The sequence below is a fragment of the Vipera berus genome (genome assembly GCF_964194415.1).
Source record: "Vipera berus genome assembly, chromosome: 6".
Lineage (NCBI taxonomy): Eukaryota > Metazoa > Chordata > Lepidosauria > Squamata > Viperidae > Vipera > Vipera berus.
The window spans coordinates 77,206,613-77,225,181 of record NC_138208.1 but is presented as its reverse complement, the minus strand read 5'-3'; the positions used below and the strand labels follow the sequence as shown (position 1 = coordinate 77,225,181).

At 41.1% G+C, this 18,569-nt stretch overlaps 1 protein-coding gene across 1 annotated transcript in view; it reads left to right on the top strand.

The window, feature by feature from the left end:
- The window catches only part of CACNA2D4 (calcium voltage-gated channel auxiliary subunit alpha2delta 4), a gene marked incomplete at both ends in the record, with an annotated part of 176,901 nt that overhangs the window by 33,470 nt on the left and 124,862 nt on the right, over positions 1 to 18,569 (top strand). The window contains 8 exons of the mRNA XM_081330661.1: positions 849 to 962; positions 2,301 to 2,379; positions 4,223 to 4,356; positions 7,956 to 8,033; positions 9,620 to 9,700; positions 10,661 to 10,735; positions 12,714 to 12,800; positions 13,222 to 13,293. Of these exons, the coding sequence (XP_081186787.1) occupies positions 849 to 962; positions 2,301 to 2,379; positions 4,223 to 4,356; positions 7,956 to 8,033; positions 9,620 to 9,700; positions 10,661 to 10,735; positions 12,714 to 12,800; positions 13,222 to 13,293 (720 nt within the window). The remainder of the gene's footprint in view (positions 1 to 848; positions 963 to 2,300; positions 2,380 to 4,222; positions 4,357 to 7,955; positions 8,034 to 9,619; positions 9,701 to 10,660; positions 10,736 to 12,713; positions 12,801 to 13,221; positions 13,294 to 18,569) is intronic.

The following is an 18,569-nucleotide window of genomic DNA, read 5'->3' as shown; positions in this document are numbered from 1 at the left end:
TCTGGAACATAACTGAATTCAAGTTGGGTATATTGGATCACCGTGCCTGGATTGTTTTTGTCCATTTCATGGCTAATATTTTCTTCCCATGACTTATTATGAAATACGTTACTGGCATGTACAAAGATTTTCCCTTCTAGCATAAATAATCATAGAATTATCTAGCACAAAAGTAGGGAGACCTTTACGAACACATTTTTTATTTATTTTATTTTATTTTATTTGTGGTTAAGGCACCAGGCTACAAACTACGAGGCTATGAGTTCTAGTGCCACCTTGGCCATGAAAGCCAGTTGGATGAATTTGGGCCAGTTACTCTCTCTCAGACCAACCACTTCACACTATTGTTGTTGTGAGGAGAATATGAGGAGGAAGGCATGTTTACTCTCTTAAGTTATATAATAATAATAAAGCCAGGATAAAAATAAATGAATAAATTTGTTTGAACACACCTATCAGTATGAGCGCCTGTTACTCGTCCCAGCTTCTGCCAACCTAGCAGTTCGAAAGCATGTAAAAATGCAAGTAGAAAAATAGGGACCACTATGGTGGGAAGGTAACAGCGTTCCGTGCACCTTTGGCGTCTAGTCATGCCAGCCACATGACCACGGAGACGTCCTCGGACAAGCGCTGGCTCTTCGGCTTTGAAACGGAGATGAGCACCGGCCCCTAGAGTCGGAAACGACTAGCACGCAAGTGCGGGGGAACCTTTACCTTTACCTTTATCAGTACGATAGATAGGAGTTGCTGAGGCTTAATGAAGGACTTCATTAATTTGCTATACTATTTGTGCCAGTAAGATGTGTATCCCTATACATGATTTTCATTGTGGTTTGTTCTGCTTGTAGTTCAGAGATGCAGGACAAGGAGGCCTTTGCAACCAAGCAATCATGCTGCTTACTGATGGAGCTATGGAAGATTATGAATATGTCTTTGAAAAATTCAACTGGCCTGATCGTAAGGTTAGCTTCCAAAGTGAAAAACAGAGAAGAGCATAGAAAATCAACTGGTCTGGTATGAATCATGAGCAGGGAACAAAACAATGAGTAGCAGGGAGACGCTTAGGTTCCTAGCTAAAATTTTGCTTGAGGTAATTTTGGATGGATCTTGCTAATTAATGAGATTGGTCTAGATCAGGGGTCAGCAACCTGAAACAGCAAAAGAGCCACTCGGAACCGGTTCCGTCACACACACAAAAAAGTGGGAGCTGCAAAATGTGCGCTCACATGCGTGCATGCACATGCATGCACAGAACGCAAAATGTGCACCAGCCCTGCCCCCATCCACCTCTAGTATGGATGGCTCTGCCGTCCTTACTTTTCCTCCCTCTGAAAAAACTGCTCTCCCCCCGCCCTGCGCTCTCTCTCTCTCTGGGACTTTTTTCTTTCCGCCTTTTGTGAAGCTTCGGGATCAGCTCCTGCCCTGGATTGCTTGCACTGCGCTGATCCTTGGCAGCCCTGATGCCCATGCCGCATCCTGAGCCACGCGCACCTGTCGCTGCCCGGTGCCGCCAGCTTACAGGGGGAGGGGGGGACTCGCAGGCCGAGACAACCGCGGAGGGCCGCGCGAAAACGAGGAAGGAAACGTTCTTTCAGAATATCCTGCACGGCCCCACCTCGGAGGCATTGGGTCTTTCCCCAGCCAAAGGAAGCCTTGCGAGCGTCTCCGGCAGCGCAGCTCCTCCGAGCCGGGAGGTACCTGTGCGGCAGCGGCGGCGGGTCTCCCTGGCGATGGGCGCTAGGTCGCGGCACTGCCTTCAGCCCGGGTGCTGCTGGAGCCACTCGAGCGCCCTGCCCCTCCCCCGGGGCCTCCAAACCTTCTCCACCCCATTTGGAGAGGCCTCCAAACCTCCGCCGCCCCATTTGCAGGGCTGCCGGCTTCATCCATGTTTGAGGAAGCCAGCAGATCTCCAAACGGGGCATCCATGTAGGGCTTTTTTTTCATGAAAGTCCTGTGTCATTGTTTCTTTTCAACGAATTAAAAAAATCCATTTAGCCTATCGCCCTGAGATTTCCTGCTCCCTTCCCATCTAAGTACTAGCTAGTTCTGACTTAGGTATTCCATGAATTCAAACTAATTATTTCCACATACTCTTACTCCTATATTTACATAAGGACTGTCTTTTGGAGTGGGGTCTTTAGCTCAGAGATACAATGTGGCAGGACCTGAGAATTGCAGATGGGAGCCAGAATAAGATAAATGCTGATCTTGTCCAGGGTTTTCTAAAATGAAATATTAATGATGTAGAGTGCTGGTTGTTTTTAATATTACATTCTAATGCTTGCGATCTCATTTGACAGGTCCGTGTTTTTACATACCTTATTGGGAGGGAAGTCAGCTTCGTCCAGAATGTGAAATGGATAGCTTGTAACAACAAAGGTAATATATATATATATATATATATATATATATATATATATATATATATATATATATATATATATATATATATATATATATATATATATATATATATATATATATATATATATATATATATATATATATATATATATATATATATATATATATATATATATATATATATATATATATATATATATATATATATATATATATATATATATATAAGGTAAAGGTAAAGGTTCCCCCGCACATGCGTGCTAGTCGTTTCCGACTCTAGGGGCCGGTGCTCATCTCCGTTTCAAAGCCGAAGAGCCAGCGCTTGTCCGAGGACGTCTCCGTGGTCATGTGGCCGGCATGACTAGACGCCAAAGGCGCACGGAACGCTGTTACCTTCCCACCGTAGTGGTCCCTATTTTTCTACTTGTATTTTTATGTGCTTTCGAACTGCTAGGTTGGCAGAAGCTGGGACGAGTATATATATATATATATATATATATATATATATATATATATATATATATATATATATATATATATATATATATACAAATCTTGTTTCCTGTTTCAGCCTAACCCAAGGCCATCCACAGGCAGTAGTCACAGCAGTGACAGCTCATATTGACAGCTCACTTTAATTCTTTGTTAGCAATCCAAAAAATTTGCACACATAAACACACACACACACACACACACACACACACACATACATATTCATTTTAATCATCCTTTCTGCAAGACAGAAGCACTTGCCAATCATATAATAATGCCGCTTGGGGGTGTGTGTAAAAGCCCTAATAAGCAGGCATATACATAGAATGAAGGCTACTGCTAAGCTTGTAAGCCGCCCTGAGTCTTCGGAGAAGGGCGGGATATAAATGGAATTAAAATAAAAAAATAAAAAATAAAAAATATATATTTTATATTATAGCAATTGTGACATGCAAATCTAATTTGAATTGGTAAAGTTCCAGAAACAAGTAGCAGACTATAGTAATGCCTACTCTTGTACGAACCATTTGCCACAGATTTTGAAGAATATGCAATTAGGAAACTGAATCAGGAGCATTTTGTGGGTGAAAGAAAATATGTTGTTGTTGTTAGTTGAGAAGTCATGTCTGACCCATCGCGACCCCATGGACAACGTTCCTCCAGGCCTTCCTGTCCTCTACCATCTTCTGGAGTCCATTTAGGCTCACGCCTACTGCTTCAGAAAGAAAATATAAAAGAAGCAAAAAAATAACAGTAACAATTTCAATTGGGCCTTTCCTAAATTTCCAAATAGTGTGCTTGTGTATAGTATGGGGTAACCTACAAAGATGGTACAGATAATCCTTGACTTATAATCATTCATTTAATGACTGTTCCAAGTTACAAGAGTACTGGAAAAAGTGACTTACAATCAGTCTTTGCACTTAACAACCGCTGCAGTGTCCCTGCAGTCAGATAGTGAAAATTCAGGCTCTTGGCAACCGGCATGGATTTATGATGGTTGCAGCATCGTAGGCTCATGTGTTCACCATTTGTAACTTTCCCAGCTGGCTTCTGACAAGCAAAGTTGATGAGAGAAGCTGGATTCTCTTAATGACCATCTGCTTCACCTAACAACCACCATGATTCACTTAACAACCATGGCAAAAAGGTCATAAAATCAAGCACAACTCATTTAACAGCCTTCTATTCACTTAGCAATGGAGATTCCAGTCCCAATTGTGGTCATAAATTGAGGACTACCTGCAAATAGAAACATGTAAAGTATGTTTAGAAAACTTTCAGAAGGTTTGATTTTGGTATAGTCAGTTGGTTTTTGTAAATGAAGGGTAAATCTTTATTTTCCCCCTATATTTTTCCATGTCAGGCTACTACACACAAATATCTACTTTGGCTGATGTGCAAGAGAATGTCATGGAATATTTGCATGTACTTAGTCGGCCAATGGTTATCAACCATGATCATGACATCATATGGACTGAAGCCTATATGGATAGTGCTGTAAGTATTTCATGAAAAGTTTCTAGTCCAGCTCTGAAGGTGTTAAGAGATAAGGGTCTCTTCAAATATATTTTGCAATATGTATATCATTCAGAAGTGGATCACAGAGCTGGATAGTGTTAAAATGTGCCTTCTAAAAGAGTTAACGTTTATCACATTTTCCTTATGTGCAATTTAAAGTTCCACCATAGTCCAGGAACTCAAAAGAAATCACAAGAGGCATAGCATGACTTACCGTAGTTAAAATCTCTGTCTCTGTAAATTCTGCAGAAGCACTTTATTAAAAGATTAGTCGCCAGAAAGAAAAAAAGTAGTTTGTGCTCAATAAATGGGTCACTGAGCCTGCAGCAGCAGCATACTGTAGCTTGTTTCCTATTTCACAGAAAGAATTAACATACATTATGGGGTCCCATATGTCTTAAATGACTAAGGCTAAAATCCAAAGGAAGAATTTGTTTGAGGAGGAAGACTGCTTTTCATAATGAGCAAGATTCTCTCGCTTTAGCAGTGAGACTGTTGGGAAAAGTGAAGACTTTCCATTATATTTTTTTCAAGTTGAAATTCAGTAGTACAATTTTACAGGTTTCTCATAGGAATGTCTATCATTTTGTATAAGGCTAAAGTTTCTCAAGTGCATTTATCCACTCCTAGCAATGAAGCCTGACCACCTAGTGGCAGCACCTACTGTTGTGATTCAGCATCAGCCTGTGGATTCGGCAGCTGAGTTGGACAATTCTGAAGAGGAGGAGGAGGGGTTTGGAGAGCCTTTGGTGTCAGAGGAAGGTTCTGATGCACCGCAGAACTCTCAGCCAGGCCCCTCCCATCTTGTTCCTCCTCAGACCCAGCTGTGTGAGCGTGAAAGATTGGAAGAAGACGATCCACAGCTGGCTCTGTTCAGGGACGCTAGGAGCAGGAGGCAATCCAGCAGAACTGAGCAAAGGAAAGCAATGAGGCAACTCAGGAGAAGGCAATGAGAAGCCACGCCTTGAGACTGCTGTTTAAAAGGGGAATGTGTGGGAGGTGCTGGTTGCTGAAGGCAACCATTTGAAGAGCTTCTGATAAAGTCTTGGTCTGTATTTGTTTAACTTTTGTTTGAACTTTTTTGTTTAGCTTTTGCAAATAAATTTGGTCAGATTAGTTCCAGCCTATTGTTTATAAAAAGGAGTTGTCCCTGACATTCCAACAGGGCCGGTCGTAGGTTGGAACAGAACACCTACAGCCATGTTTTAGGAAGTTAAACAAGTTGGCCATTGTTGGATTTCAGTGGGAGATCACTGGGAAGCACCAGAACTATAGGTTAGACTAGGAAATTAAAAATAAATCCAGGAAGAGAGCAACAGTGAACCACTTTGTACTGTTCCCCAAGAAACTATAAAAATGAGCCCATTAAATCATAAGGAACCAAGGAAAAATTCTTGCCTGGTGGTTGCTACATATGCATGGTCTTTGTTGTACATTAAATGGTAAGGCAGAGCATTAACAATCTTGATACTGGCAGAATCAATCTACAGTTGTTAAAATATCTGATTCTGGATGGAATATGGCTTTATGTGTTCCCAGTTACTTGCTGCTACTGTCCACAACCAGCTCAAGGGCTTACAAGAGCCAACAGTTAAAAAAGTTGATCCCACCACACCATACCATGCCTTGGCCATCTCAGACCGGAGAAGATATTTTTGAATTCAGAGAGCTGAACATTTCTTGGAACTAAATTATAAAAGAAATTTCTTTTCCAATTTAGTTAAGATTATCAGTAGAATGACCTTGTATTTATTTTATTGTTGATTCTGGACTGTTGCTACCTAAAAACTACTACTATATGTGATGCTTTTGCTTGCTCTTATGTTTTTCTCACTTGCATTTTTTGTGTTAGTGGTTGCATGTTTGTTTGGCTTATTCATCTATTCTGTCCTGTCCATTCATTAATGTCATCCACATTTCTCACTAGCTGCCACAATTCGAGGAGGTAACAACCTAGCTGTATTTTGTGAACATTGACTCTTTTTTATGTGGATTGCTGTGTTGTATATTAGATTACTTTGTAGCTTAACTATACATCCAGATGATAATACAGTGGTGACTGAGCAACGCAGCATGGGAAAGACACAGATAACATAATTCTGGATGTATTTGAGTTGTGTTGTGTTGTGTCATGGAATAGTATTTCCGAGCATGGCTCATGGGCTGAAGGTGCCCTGTTTGAATTGTGGCTTAATCCTAGATTCGTTTAATGGATTTGACTGCAACTTGGTGCTCACTTAAACTGAAATTTATGATACTTATTTCTTTCTAGACATGTGGATAATTATGCAACTAGTGCTACACCTTGAAGTAATTGTTAAGATTATACAATGTCCATAATGGGATTTTAGCATTAGTAGGGATTCCCTCTGAATACTGAAATAGCAGTAACATCATTTGTTTGAGAGAATATAGAGGAAATGTTTTCACAATTATACAGTAAATATTTAGTACCGTAACAGGATGGCCATCTACATTTTAGTTATTGAATTACCCATACTCAACCTGTTAATAATGCCCACTGAGCTAACATTTAGAATGGCTAGCAGAAGATTAATCTGTGGAACTGAATACTATAAAATGTTGTGATAGGTCAGGGGTAGGCAACCTTGGCTCTTTTGTGACTCGTGGACTTCAACTCCCAGAATTCCTGAGCCAGCATGCTGACTCAGGAATTCTGGGAGTTGAAGTCCACGAGTCACAAAAGAGCCAAGGTTGCCTACCCTTGTGATAGGTGATGCAACAGTGAAATTTAACATTCATAGAAGATAGTGCTATGTACAGCTATTAAGAATAATAGCAATATATTATTCCCAACAGAGGAAGGATTCCTCTCAATACTGGTTGCTTTCATATGTGACTGGAATGATGCAGCTGCCTTCATACCACTCAGGACTTTCCATAGGTATCTAGTTGGCTTTTATGCTGGATCTTTGGATTCATCTAATGAGACTTTGAAACCCTCTGTGGTGAAATGGGTGAAGCTTTTATTGAATTGACTTGAAGCCCTAGATAAATGGTTTTTTCCTCTTCTGAGGCTGCAAAGCTATCTCTCCCTCCCATCTCTCCATCTCTAGCTTGTGATGCCTTTGTTCATTTCACACAATTCACCTTTATTTCTTCCAACTTGCTGATGATCCATCTTCCATGTAAGCCCATGTCTCTTGTGGAACATATCCCTTATTTTCAACCCCAGCCCATTTGCATTTGATCCCTGAATATAAGTTTGAATGTTTATGTATGTAAGCACATTTACAATTTGTTAAGTCTGGGTAAGTGATACACATGCTTAGCTATATCTCTAACTATGCCATGTTAACCTGGATATGAAGAAGTGCAGTCACATGTTAAACTTTCTTTATGATCTTATCTGCCTATGTGAAAGTAGTATTGTCAAAGCATGTCTCAGCTTCATCTCTTATTCCTCTGTATCATATTCTTCTTGTCCTCTTGTATAGTTAGTATGTTTAGTGCACACTTTTCATTGTGCTTTCCTACCATTTAATCCAAAGGATTTGTGCTTCTCCTGCCAATTACTCTTCCACCAGCTAATCTGCTGCTCTTTTTCTATCTGGTAGCTCTTTGCCTCTCAAGCTCAAAGTCTTTTGCTTATGACAACAGTGGCTATGCCTGTCTTCAGCAAAAAAAATGAAACGGTAAGCATCATTTTCTAGGCAACCTCCACCGGGAGCAAGAAAAGAGGATAGCTTGCAAAATTTAAACTTTGTTTGTTGGAGCTTGTAGAGAGTAAGGAACATGAATAAGGAACATGAACTTCAAGGGTGGTGAGGAATAAAACATGTCTTAAGATCAGAACAGTTAGATAATTTTCAGATGTTTTAGTTTTCCTCTGGAGTGGAGGTAAGTAGACCAGACTGACAGAGCTTTAATAATAATAATGATAATAATGATAACTTTATTGTCACTTTGAATGTACACCAATCGGCATACATCAAAATGAAATTTCATTGCATACAGCTCTCAAAGGGTCACTACCTCCGATATATACTCCTTGTTCGGGGCCCGCTCAAATTTCACATTGTCCATTTTAGTCTCTAGGGAGTGAACGATGGCAAACAGGACAGATGGAAATGGGGCTCCATGTGGATTAGCCCTCAAATTCGCTTGTATTCTGACAACCTCGCCTTCTTTCCTTTTTCTGATGCTGACTCTTCCACTTTTTCCTTAAAGAGGCCTTGCTTCTTTTCGCCCCTGGAGCACACTGCTGCCGCCGCCACCAACTCCTCCAAAAGCCTCTCTCTCTTCCTCTGGGCCTGCCGACAGCCTCATCCAGTTCCTTCGCTCCATAAGCTCCAGGTCCTCTCCTCCTCTGCCTCCTCTGGAAACAGCCCTGATTTGCAATAGAATCCATCACTGGGCCAGCAGTCAGATCTTGCTGCTGGTAGAACAAATTCAAACATCTTTAGAAGATCTCCAGACATTAATTTATTTCTTAAATGGACATGTGTGTTACTACTTCTTAAAACCCTATAACTAGAGTATGCGAGATAAATAAAAACATTTTAAAGAGTATATTTATAAATAAGTCAAGTGAACAAAGTATAGCCTGCATTCCCTGTATGGCCCTAACTCCCTTTTAGGGACTCTCTAGAGCTTCTGAAGGGACGTGGTGGCTCAGTGGGTTAGGACGCTGAGCTTGTCGATCAGAAGGTCGGCAGTTTGGCGGGTTGAATCCCGAGTACCGCGTAACAGTGAGCGCCTGTTACTTGTCCCAGCTTCTGCCAACCTAGCAGTTCGAAAGCACGTAAAAATGCAAGTAGAAAAATAGGGACCACTACGGTGGGAAGGTAACAGCGTTCCATGCACCTTTGGCGTCTAGTCATGCCGGCCACATGACCATGGAGACGTCCTCGGACAAGCGCTGGCTCTTCGGCTTTGAAATATAATTTTTTAAAAATAAAGAAACTAACATATCAAAACTAGTGAAAGAACTATTTTCTTTGTTGGGCAAATTAAGAAAAGGAATGTAATCCCCTTCTCTGGCTTCTTTTGAAATTATTAGTCTTATAAAATTTATTATCTCTTTTTATTAGCATCTACACTACAGCTTAGAAGAGAATGGAACGTTTAACCAATTTCTGCTCCTTTTTTATCCTTCCATCCAAATATTTTGTCCAATATAAATGATGAAAGTCAACATAGTGACAAAATGATGATATTGATTTCGGTACAAGGACAAAAAGAGACAATACATTCTTAGTTTTCATTTTTTATTTTTCAGAGATCCCATGGCATCCTCCTGGGTGTAGTAGGGTCTGATGTTCCACTGAGAGAGCTCCTTAAGTTAGCTCCACGATACAAAGTAAGAACTGAAATAATGAGAATTGTCTGATCTTTAAAAGTGCAACAGTCCCAAAGGAAATCTTCATTCCACCATAATGGCAAAGAACTCCTTCAATCCCTGTATGCTGTAAGAAGCAGAGATGCCCACTGGTTCAGAAAGATTAAGTTCACATTCCCAGGTGTCTGCAGAGTACATGTATGCCTTTGAAACTCTCTGTTACTACTACTCCCTTTCAAAGGAAAGTCCCACCATCATATGAGCACAGCTAAGAAAACGTGTTCCTCGTGGCTTGTTATAAAGATATGGTGCTCCTCTGAGAATCTTAAAAACATGGTACTGGGGGACAGCATTGTGTTCAGGCTGATTTCACATTCTTATTTCTTGATCTGAGGAACCCTCAGAGCAAGGCATTGTGGAGGAGAGAAGCGATATTATGATGGTAGTAGCTAGGGTCTGAACTTAAAAATGAATCTTTCTGAATATTTTGCTAGAGGTTCATGAGCGATCTGGCTCTGTTCAGTTCGAGGGGGGGGGAATTCAGTAAGCAAATTTAGAAGAAATCCTTGCAGAGAGTCACTGCCAATTAGACACAAGAATTTTGTCTTGATTAACAAATATCCTGATATATTGGCAGCTTCTTATGCTCCTTAACTCTCTTGATTCAGGTTTTAACCTACAGTATGTTAAGACAGAAGAGCATCTGAGAGGCCCAGATGTGTATTTCTTAAAGAAGGAGCAAGATAATTTGAGGGAGGTGGGCGGTTTAGAAATATGAAATATAAAAAATAAATAAAATAAAAATTAAAGAGATATCTTGAAGGGTTAAGATTTTATACAAAATTTTCAAACTAAGAAATGATAGTGTGCATACTAGTCAATCAGTGCACAGTTTTGTGGGATGGGCCCTGTAACTTTCCCTCTTGCAAAAAATATATATGAAATAAATACATCTAATTGTTTTAATGCATTTATTTCAAGCTGGGTATCCACGGATATGCCTTTCTAATTACCAACAATGGCTACATTCTGTCTCATCCTGACCTCCGACCACTGGTAAGTACCTAAACAAGCCCTAGATTTTCTGGGATCTCTGTCTACTTTGCGTCATTTTAGAACCTCCAGTTCATTGATGCACAGGGTCATCAGCTATCTAGATTTGTGCTATCCCACAGTGAAAGTAAGTGGGTGCTGTTGGATGGTTGTCTTTTTCTAATGGCAGTTTTTGATTGTTCTTTTCCAATGAACCCATTATCTATTCAATATCTATGCAAACTTCTCAATGGCACCATTGAGGTATCAAATCAACAGCCTATCAGGAACTTTTACATGCAGTGGATCCCATTGCATCAGCAAAAACATCACTGGTAACTCTGTGCCAATGGAATTGTTATGGTGTCTAGGGAATTTGGACCTCAGGTAACTTTTGTAGGTAGGTAACGTTTCTCACCTGCACGATTAAATTTTAATTTTATGTCACTTTGACTTAAATGTCAAGGCTCCAATGCACCTATCTAATTACGTTGGCTGGTTAAATACTTCATTTTCTCCAAGGTACCTTTTAATTACATACTTATTCTGCCCAAAATGTGAGATTTAAAGATCTCCTCCAGAACTTCCTTCACTTTTTATATTTTCTCTTGATTTATATTTTCTTTGCTTTCATTACAAGCATACAATAAATATCCCAATTAGAAAAAGAACACAAATTATACAATAAATGCCAAGCTGGTTAGATTACTTATATGCTTACAGTGTTAAAATTTATATCTGATCTAAAACAGTAAAGTATATATCATTCCTGTATTATTTCTCTGCTTTTTGCCGCTGCTATTGTTTCTGATTTGGGCTATTGGAAAGATAATTTGTACAAATAAAATATGCTAGGCCTGTACAGGTAGTCTTCAATTTACAACCACAATTAAGACTGGAATTTTGGTTGTTAAGCAATGTGGTTAAGAGAGTCATTAAATGATCAGGTCTGATTTTATGATGATTTTTATTGGGGTTATTAAGTGAATCACATGGCCATTAACTAAATCCAGCTTCCCCAATTGATTTTGTTTGGAAGATTACTATTGTGATCATGTGATTCAGGCCAAGCACCTGAATTAGAAACAGTTGACCAGTGGGGTGGTGCAACAACTGTAATTTCAAGAACAGGCCATAAGTCACTTTTTCCTACCTAGACTGTTGTAACTTTGAATCATGAGTAAATGAATGGTCATAAGTAGAGGACTACCTCTCTTTGTCAGAAAAAAAACTTATCTTATTTATTTTATTTATTTATTTATTTGATTTATATACCGCCCTTCTCCCGAAGGACTCAGGGCGGTGTACAGGGCAATAAAAATAAGAATACAGGATACAAGATTTAAAATTAAATGATTGCGCCCGATGCAGTAAGTTAGTGAAAAACAATGTTAAAACCCCAAACTCATCAGACCAGGCCGGCCTGTTCGAATAGATAAGTTTTTAGATCACGCCGGAAGGAGCGAAGGTCGGGGGCCATCCGGAGTTCAGCCGGTAAGCGGTTTCAAAGGACTGGCGCGCCCACCGAGAACGCTCTCCCCCTGGGGGTCACCAGTCGACATTCTCTGACCGGTGGTACCCTGAGGAGGCCCTCTCTGTGGGAGCGCACTGAAGTTGACGCCGGTAGCAGGTGCTCCCGTAGGTCATCCGGACCCCATGCCATGTAGGGCTTTATATGTCATCACCATCACCTTGAATCTCACCCGGAAGGCAACTGGAAGCCAAAATCTTCCATTCCTAATGATGCCACGAGGACTAGCATTATTTTGCTTTCTGTAATAGCAAAACTCTGGAAGATGTTGAGGACAACTTCATCTTTGCCCAGGGGGCAATATGAATGGAAGAGCACAACTGCACTTTCCTTGTTCAACAATAATAATGCCTAGAACTTCGTTCAACAATAGATACTAACACTGTATAATCAGCTGAGGGTGGGGAGTGTTTCCTTGAGAGAGAAAAAGCATATCTTCCTTTTTTGTCTGTCCTTTTTTCACTATTCCAGTACAAAGAAGGGAAAAAACTGAAGCCCAAACCTAATTACAACAGTGTTGACCTTTCTGAAGTAGAATGGGAAGATGTCAATGAAACTGTAAGTGTCTAATTGGGGGGGGGGGGGTTGTGCTCATTACCATGGCTGATTTATCCATAAAGTTCCTAGCAAATCACAGGAATATTGACACATTGTCTATTGACAATGGGCAATATGCAGCAAAATAAGAACAAGCTGAAGATGATGCAAGTAATCTATGAAAGGTGGAGCAAAAATATACACATATAGAAGAGCATCCTTGAATCAATCTGGTGTAGCCAATTGTTCATACTTCTCAGTATGAACAAATTTCCCAGTTCTAATAGCAGTTGCTTCCCTGAATCAGTACGATCAATTACAGGCTTACAGCCCAACCTGTATATTACACAAAGGGATGAAATATCTATACCTAAATTGTCACTGCGTGGCAGCAGTCCTGAGTCAGCCAAAGATTCTAATGAAATCCGGTTCCTTTCTGCAGTTACGAACAGCAATGATCAATGGAGAAACTGGTTATTTGTCCATGGATGTGAAAGTGCCCATGGATAAAGGAGTGAGTATTTATAAGTCTGTATTTTAAAATTGTAGATTAAAAACCATGCAATTTGGAAAAGTAAACAGGTTAATTGTGTGGAACAATCCTAAAATCCCAAAAGCACATCAGTATAATTAGATTAGCTTCATCGGATGCATGACAATAGCAGGAGATTTAGCAGACTGAAATCATAAAGGCTGTTTCAGAAATATAAAGCTTAGCCATATCTTTATTCTCTCTTCATCTCTAACAGGAACACAGAGTTTCCCTAGGAGGCAGAGAAAAGATGTAAAGAGAACAATATCCATTTTAGTCATAGTTGTCATCAACAGAGGCTTAATTTATCAGTAGCTGCTGCAGAAACATATGATCAATTAAAATCCAGTGGTATTTGAAGATTGTAGATTCAGGAATGGAAATGTTTCCTAAAATTCTGGAGACTTATGTGCTAATAAATCTTGTCCAGGTGTGCATATCAAGAATTCAGGGCAGAGGTGTCCACAAAGGGTCAAACAAGTCAATATAGGTGCTGCAATTGTGCAATCAAAGCCCCACCCCCTTCTAGTGTACATTAAAAGGAGAGGCTTCAATATCCCCCTTTCTGTTTTGTTCTCTTCTGTACAAATTGAAATGTTTTATACCCCTACACTGCATGTAGGGACGCAGTGGCTCAGTGGGTTAGGACGCTGAGCTTGTCGATTAGAAGGTCAGCAGTTTGGCGGGTTGAATCCCGAGTGCCGAGTAGCAGAGTGAGCGCCTGTTACTCGTCCCAGCTTCTGCCAACCTAGCAGTTCGAAAGCACGTAAAAATGCAAGTAGGAAAATAGGGACCACTACGGTGGGAAGGTAACAGCGCTCCGTGTGCCTTTGGTGTCTAGTCATGCCGGCCACATGACCACGGAGACGTCCTCGGACAAATGCTGGCTCTTCGGCTTTGAAACGGAGATGAGCACTGGCCCCTAGAGTCGGAAACGACTAGCACGCATGTGCGGGGGAACCTTTACCTTTACCTTTTATTAATGCATGTAGGCATCATGACATTTCCTAAATTAAATATGTTATCATTAAATGCCATATGACATTTATTGGCCCCTTATTAGGTCTTTTACTATTTTGTCATTATTGCTCCTTCATCTCATTATGACTTGGCTTTTCAATTATTGCTTTTTTTCACCTGCATCTCTTAAACTGAAGGCACATACGTTTTCTTCTAGAGAGTTGGAAAGTATTCCATGGAGTCTATAACACACATGCATTGAGATGGTTTGCTTGACCAGCTGCCCCCTTAAGTTAAATAAATGCATAGAGGTTTTGAAATGATAGAAAATCCTGTTCTGTACCAGCCTACTACCGGCCCTGCACATAATGCAGGGACAACCCCTTTACAAGAAGGCAAGAGGCTGGAACTAAGCCTGCCAAATTTATGGACACAAAAGCAAACAGAGCAAAACAAGACATGAACCATGAAACAGGAGCTATTCAAACGGTTGCCTTCAGCAAACCAGCCCTCCCACGCATTCCCCTTTTAAACAGTTCAGGGCGTGGCTTCTCTCTGCCTCCTTCCGAGGTGCCCCATTGCCTTCCTCTGTTTACTCCTCATTGACTGCCTCCTGCGTCGGGCGTCCTTGAACAGGGCCAGATGTGGGTCATCTTCATCCACGCTGTCAGGCTCACACAGCTGGGTCTGCGTCGTAACCAGATGGGCCTGGCTGAGGGCTCTCATCAGCAAGCTCTCCAACACCCTCATCAACCTCTCCAACACCCCCCTCCTCCTCCTCTGAATTGTCCAACCCAACTGCCGAACCCACAGGCTGACCCTGAATCACAACAAATCCTCCAAGGTCTGTGTAACTAGAAAAAAAAGAGTTGAAGAAATATATGTCAGTACTCTAAAAAGTAGTATTAGTTTTTTCTCTCTTGCCGCACTAACCTTTTTTAACTTCTTCATGCTCTGCTTTTTGATTCATCTAAATTTCACATCCTCCCTGGAATTGATTAGTTAAGTTTATATTCTTCCCCATTTCCAACTGTACTGAAAATTATTTTAAAGGTTAGCAAAGCAGGGTTCCATGGAGGCATTTTATTCACTCCTGTTGATATTACATCACCTCCTGCCCCAAAATACTTGAAACTATTTGCCATTTCTCTAATCTTGTAAGCTTTCAGACTATACAAAGTGCCTCCTTGACTGCATTAATTAACATTAAGACTGGGTTTTTAAAAAAAACAGATCAAGTTTCAGCGTGAAGCTAAATGCATGACGTAGTTCACCCATTCCCCTCAATATTCAGGCAAAAACTATACTGAAGGAGAAAAAGTACTGTGAGGAAATTCTGCTCCATGAAGAGTGCTTGTGTGTGTGCCTGTGTAAAATAGGCACCTTACTACAGCCTAAAAATAAATGTAAATCCATTTTGATTTTCTTGGTGTTCTTTGAATCCAAAACGTTGACTCCATAAGTATGTTTGTGTAGTTTTCTTGGCAGCATTACCACTGCCTTGGAATTTTTTTTTCCATTTTCCCTTCAGTTTTCCACCCTATCCTAGAGACTCTTGATTTCTGAGTCCCAGCTGGACCTGGTGGCTCTGCTTAGCTTTTTTCCAGATCAGCCAAATTGGTTAGATGTTGACACTTGCTGTGACCTTGTGGTACCTAAGAATCATAAAATCAAATGTTAAGAGCAATAGAAAAGCAGGAGGGCTTGGGACCCCTGGAGGGAATATCATGGGGGTCATTTAAGCCGAGCTATTTCCTGTCCAGCAACACAGAAAATGGGGGGAACCACTCAACATTACATGGCAACCCACACAGATTTCTTTTTCTTTTTTTGGAGAGCGTCAAGCTGGCCACGCTTGGCTAATTAAATAAGCTAGCTGAGATATTTTTGAAATGCTCAGCTGGCAGCCAGCTCACGTAACTGCCTGCAGGATCGATCTGCCTTTCCAAAGCATGAACAATTTAGCCTCAACTCCTTTGATGCCTGCTGTCATTGTACTAGATGGGATTTCCGGGATGTTGAGGATTGGTGTTTAACTAGCAAAAGGGAAGGATGATATTTAGGTGAAGGAGAAAAGAAAAGCAGCCCACGTGCCTGCAGCCACAAGGACTGAGATGGTTATCCTACCGCTTGTCACCTTCTCCGTCACACTTCCATCTCAAGCCTATCTGTCATTTCATGTAGCCCAGCTGCTGAGCATTGATCTGTGTAACATATTTCAAGGACATTAAAGCAGGGGCAGAACAGCCTTGAAGGCTGTGGCCAGTCTCTTTTTCCCCCAATTCCATCTGGTTCTCTGATAAGAAGTGCATTGCTCATCAAGTCATGTATCAAGGTATACAAAGAAACAGTGCTAAGATCGTATTATTTCCCACAGCTTAATCCTACTCAGCAAGATTCCTTTGGTATCATGGGTGTGAATTCACAAAATGGCCAGTGTGCTGTGCAAAGATTTTAGAATATTAGTTGATGCAAGAAGAATGGAGAGCCCATCTCCATTTTGTTGGCATCCTTCACATTCCCACCCACCACCCCCAATTGAACAAAAACTCACCCTAGAGGAGGGGTGTCAAACTGCCAGCCCGTGGGCTGGTTGCATCATGCGGAGGCTGCACCCACCCCAGCTCCGGCAATGCAAAAAAAGTCTCGATTTGTCACAACACGTCACATGATGTGGCGAGTTTGACACCTGTGCCCTAGAGACAGAGATAGAGTAGCTAATAGCAGAGGGCAACCCCCTCATGACCTCTTATATTTTCTTACAAAGGAAGACTAATCTACCAGATCAACGTGCTGGTTTTATCCTTTAAAGCGCTTCATGGCATGGGACCAGGCTACAGATAGTCTTCAAGTTACAACCACAATTGAGCCCAAAATTGATGTTGCTAAGTGACATGTTTGTTAAATGAGTTTTGCCCCATTTTATGACTTTTCTTGTCAAGTGAACCATTGCATTTCTTAAGCTAGGAACATGGCTGTTAAAGTGAATCTGGCTTCCCCGTTGACTTTGCTCGTCAGAAAGTCGCAAAAGCTGATCACGTGACCCAAGGACATCGCAACCGTCATAAATACCAACCAGTTGCCAAGCATCCAAGTTTTGATCATGTGACCATGGGGATGCTGCAGCAGTTATAAGTGTGAAAGATGGTCATAAGACACTTTTTTCAATGTGTTGTAACTTTGAATGGTCACTAAATGAATTGTTGTAAGTCAAGGACGACCTGTATTTGAGGGACCATCTTTCATCAACTTGCCCCATCAGATTTTGCAAAGAAGGCATGGTACAGATGCCATCAGCCAGGCATTTACATTTCCTAGTTTCCAGGCAACACGCTTACTCTGCTGTGGCATTCCCTTTATGGAACAGCCTTTCCTCCAAAAAAATCTTCTTTCCTGCTTCCTTTTCTCCAAAGGAGAGGTTTGTCTTTTTGAAAGGAACGGTGAGTGTAGGTCATAATAGCTAAAGAAGGCTTGGCACCGCCTCATTTCAGGATGAAAGTCAAATGATCCATGCTTCTATAATGATGTAATATCCCAAGTATTTCCAGTATTCCTTATCCATCCCAACTATGATGTAGTCTATCTTTTCCTCCTCAGATTCTTATTCTCACAAATTCTCATTCTGAACCTCTGTAGCAGGAGTGTCAAACTGCCAGCCCATGGGCTGGATGCGTTATGCCGAAACCGCACCCACCCCAGCTCCAGCGATGGGGAAAAAGTCACGATACGTCATGACACATCACGTGACATGGCGAGTTTGACACCTCTACTCTATAGTGATTTTGTTGCCTTCCTGTCTTGATGCAATTTATCTGGCCCTGATGTCACAGAGATCTTGGAAACAACCTATTTCTACCAGTGGACTGTTTATAGGAACATTGGGAGAAATTGTCAGGTTCATTCATGTTTTGAGGACCATAAACAATTTTATACCACATTAAGTTATTATTGTGGACTTTCAGACAATACCCTCCTAATGTAGATGATGAGCAATCTCTGCAGATGATAGGCTGATGAAACATACAGATTATTAGTATCCCCCGCACATGCGTGCTAGTCGTTTCCAACTCTAGGGGCCGGTGCTCATCTCCGTTTCAAAGCCGAAGAGCCAGCGTTTGTCCGAGGACGTCTCCGTGGTCATGACTAGATGCCAAAGGCGCACGGAACGCTGTTACCTTCCCACCGTAGTGGTCCCTATTTTTCTACTTGCATTTTTACGTGCTTTCGAACTGCTAGGTTGGCAGAAGCTGGGACGAGTAACAGGCGCTCACTCTGTTACGCGGCACTCGGGATTTGAC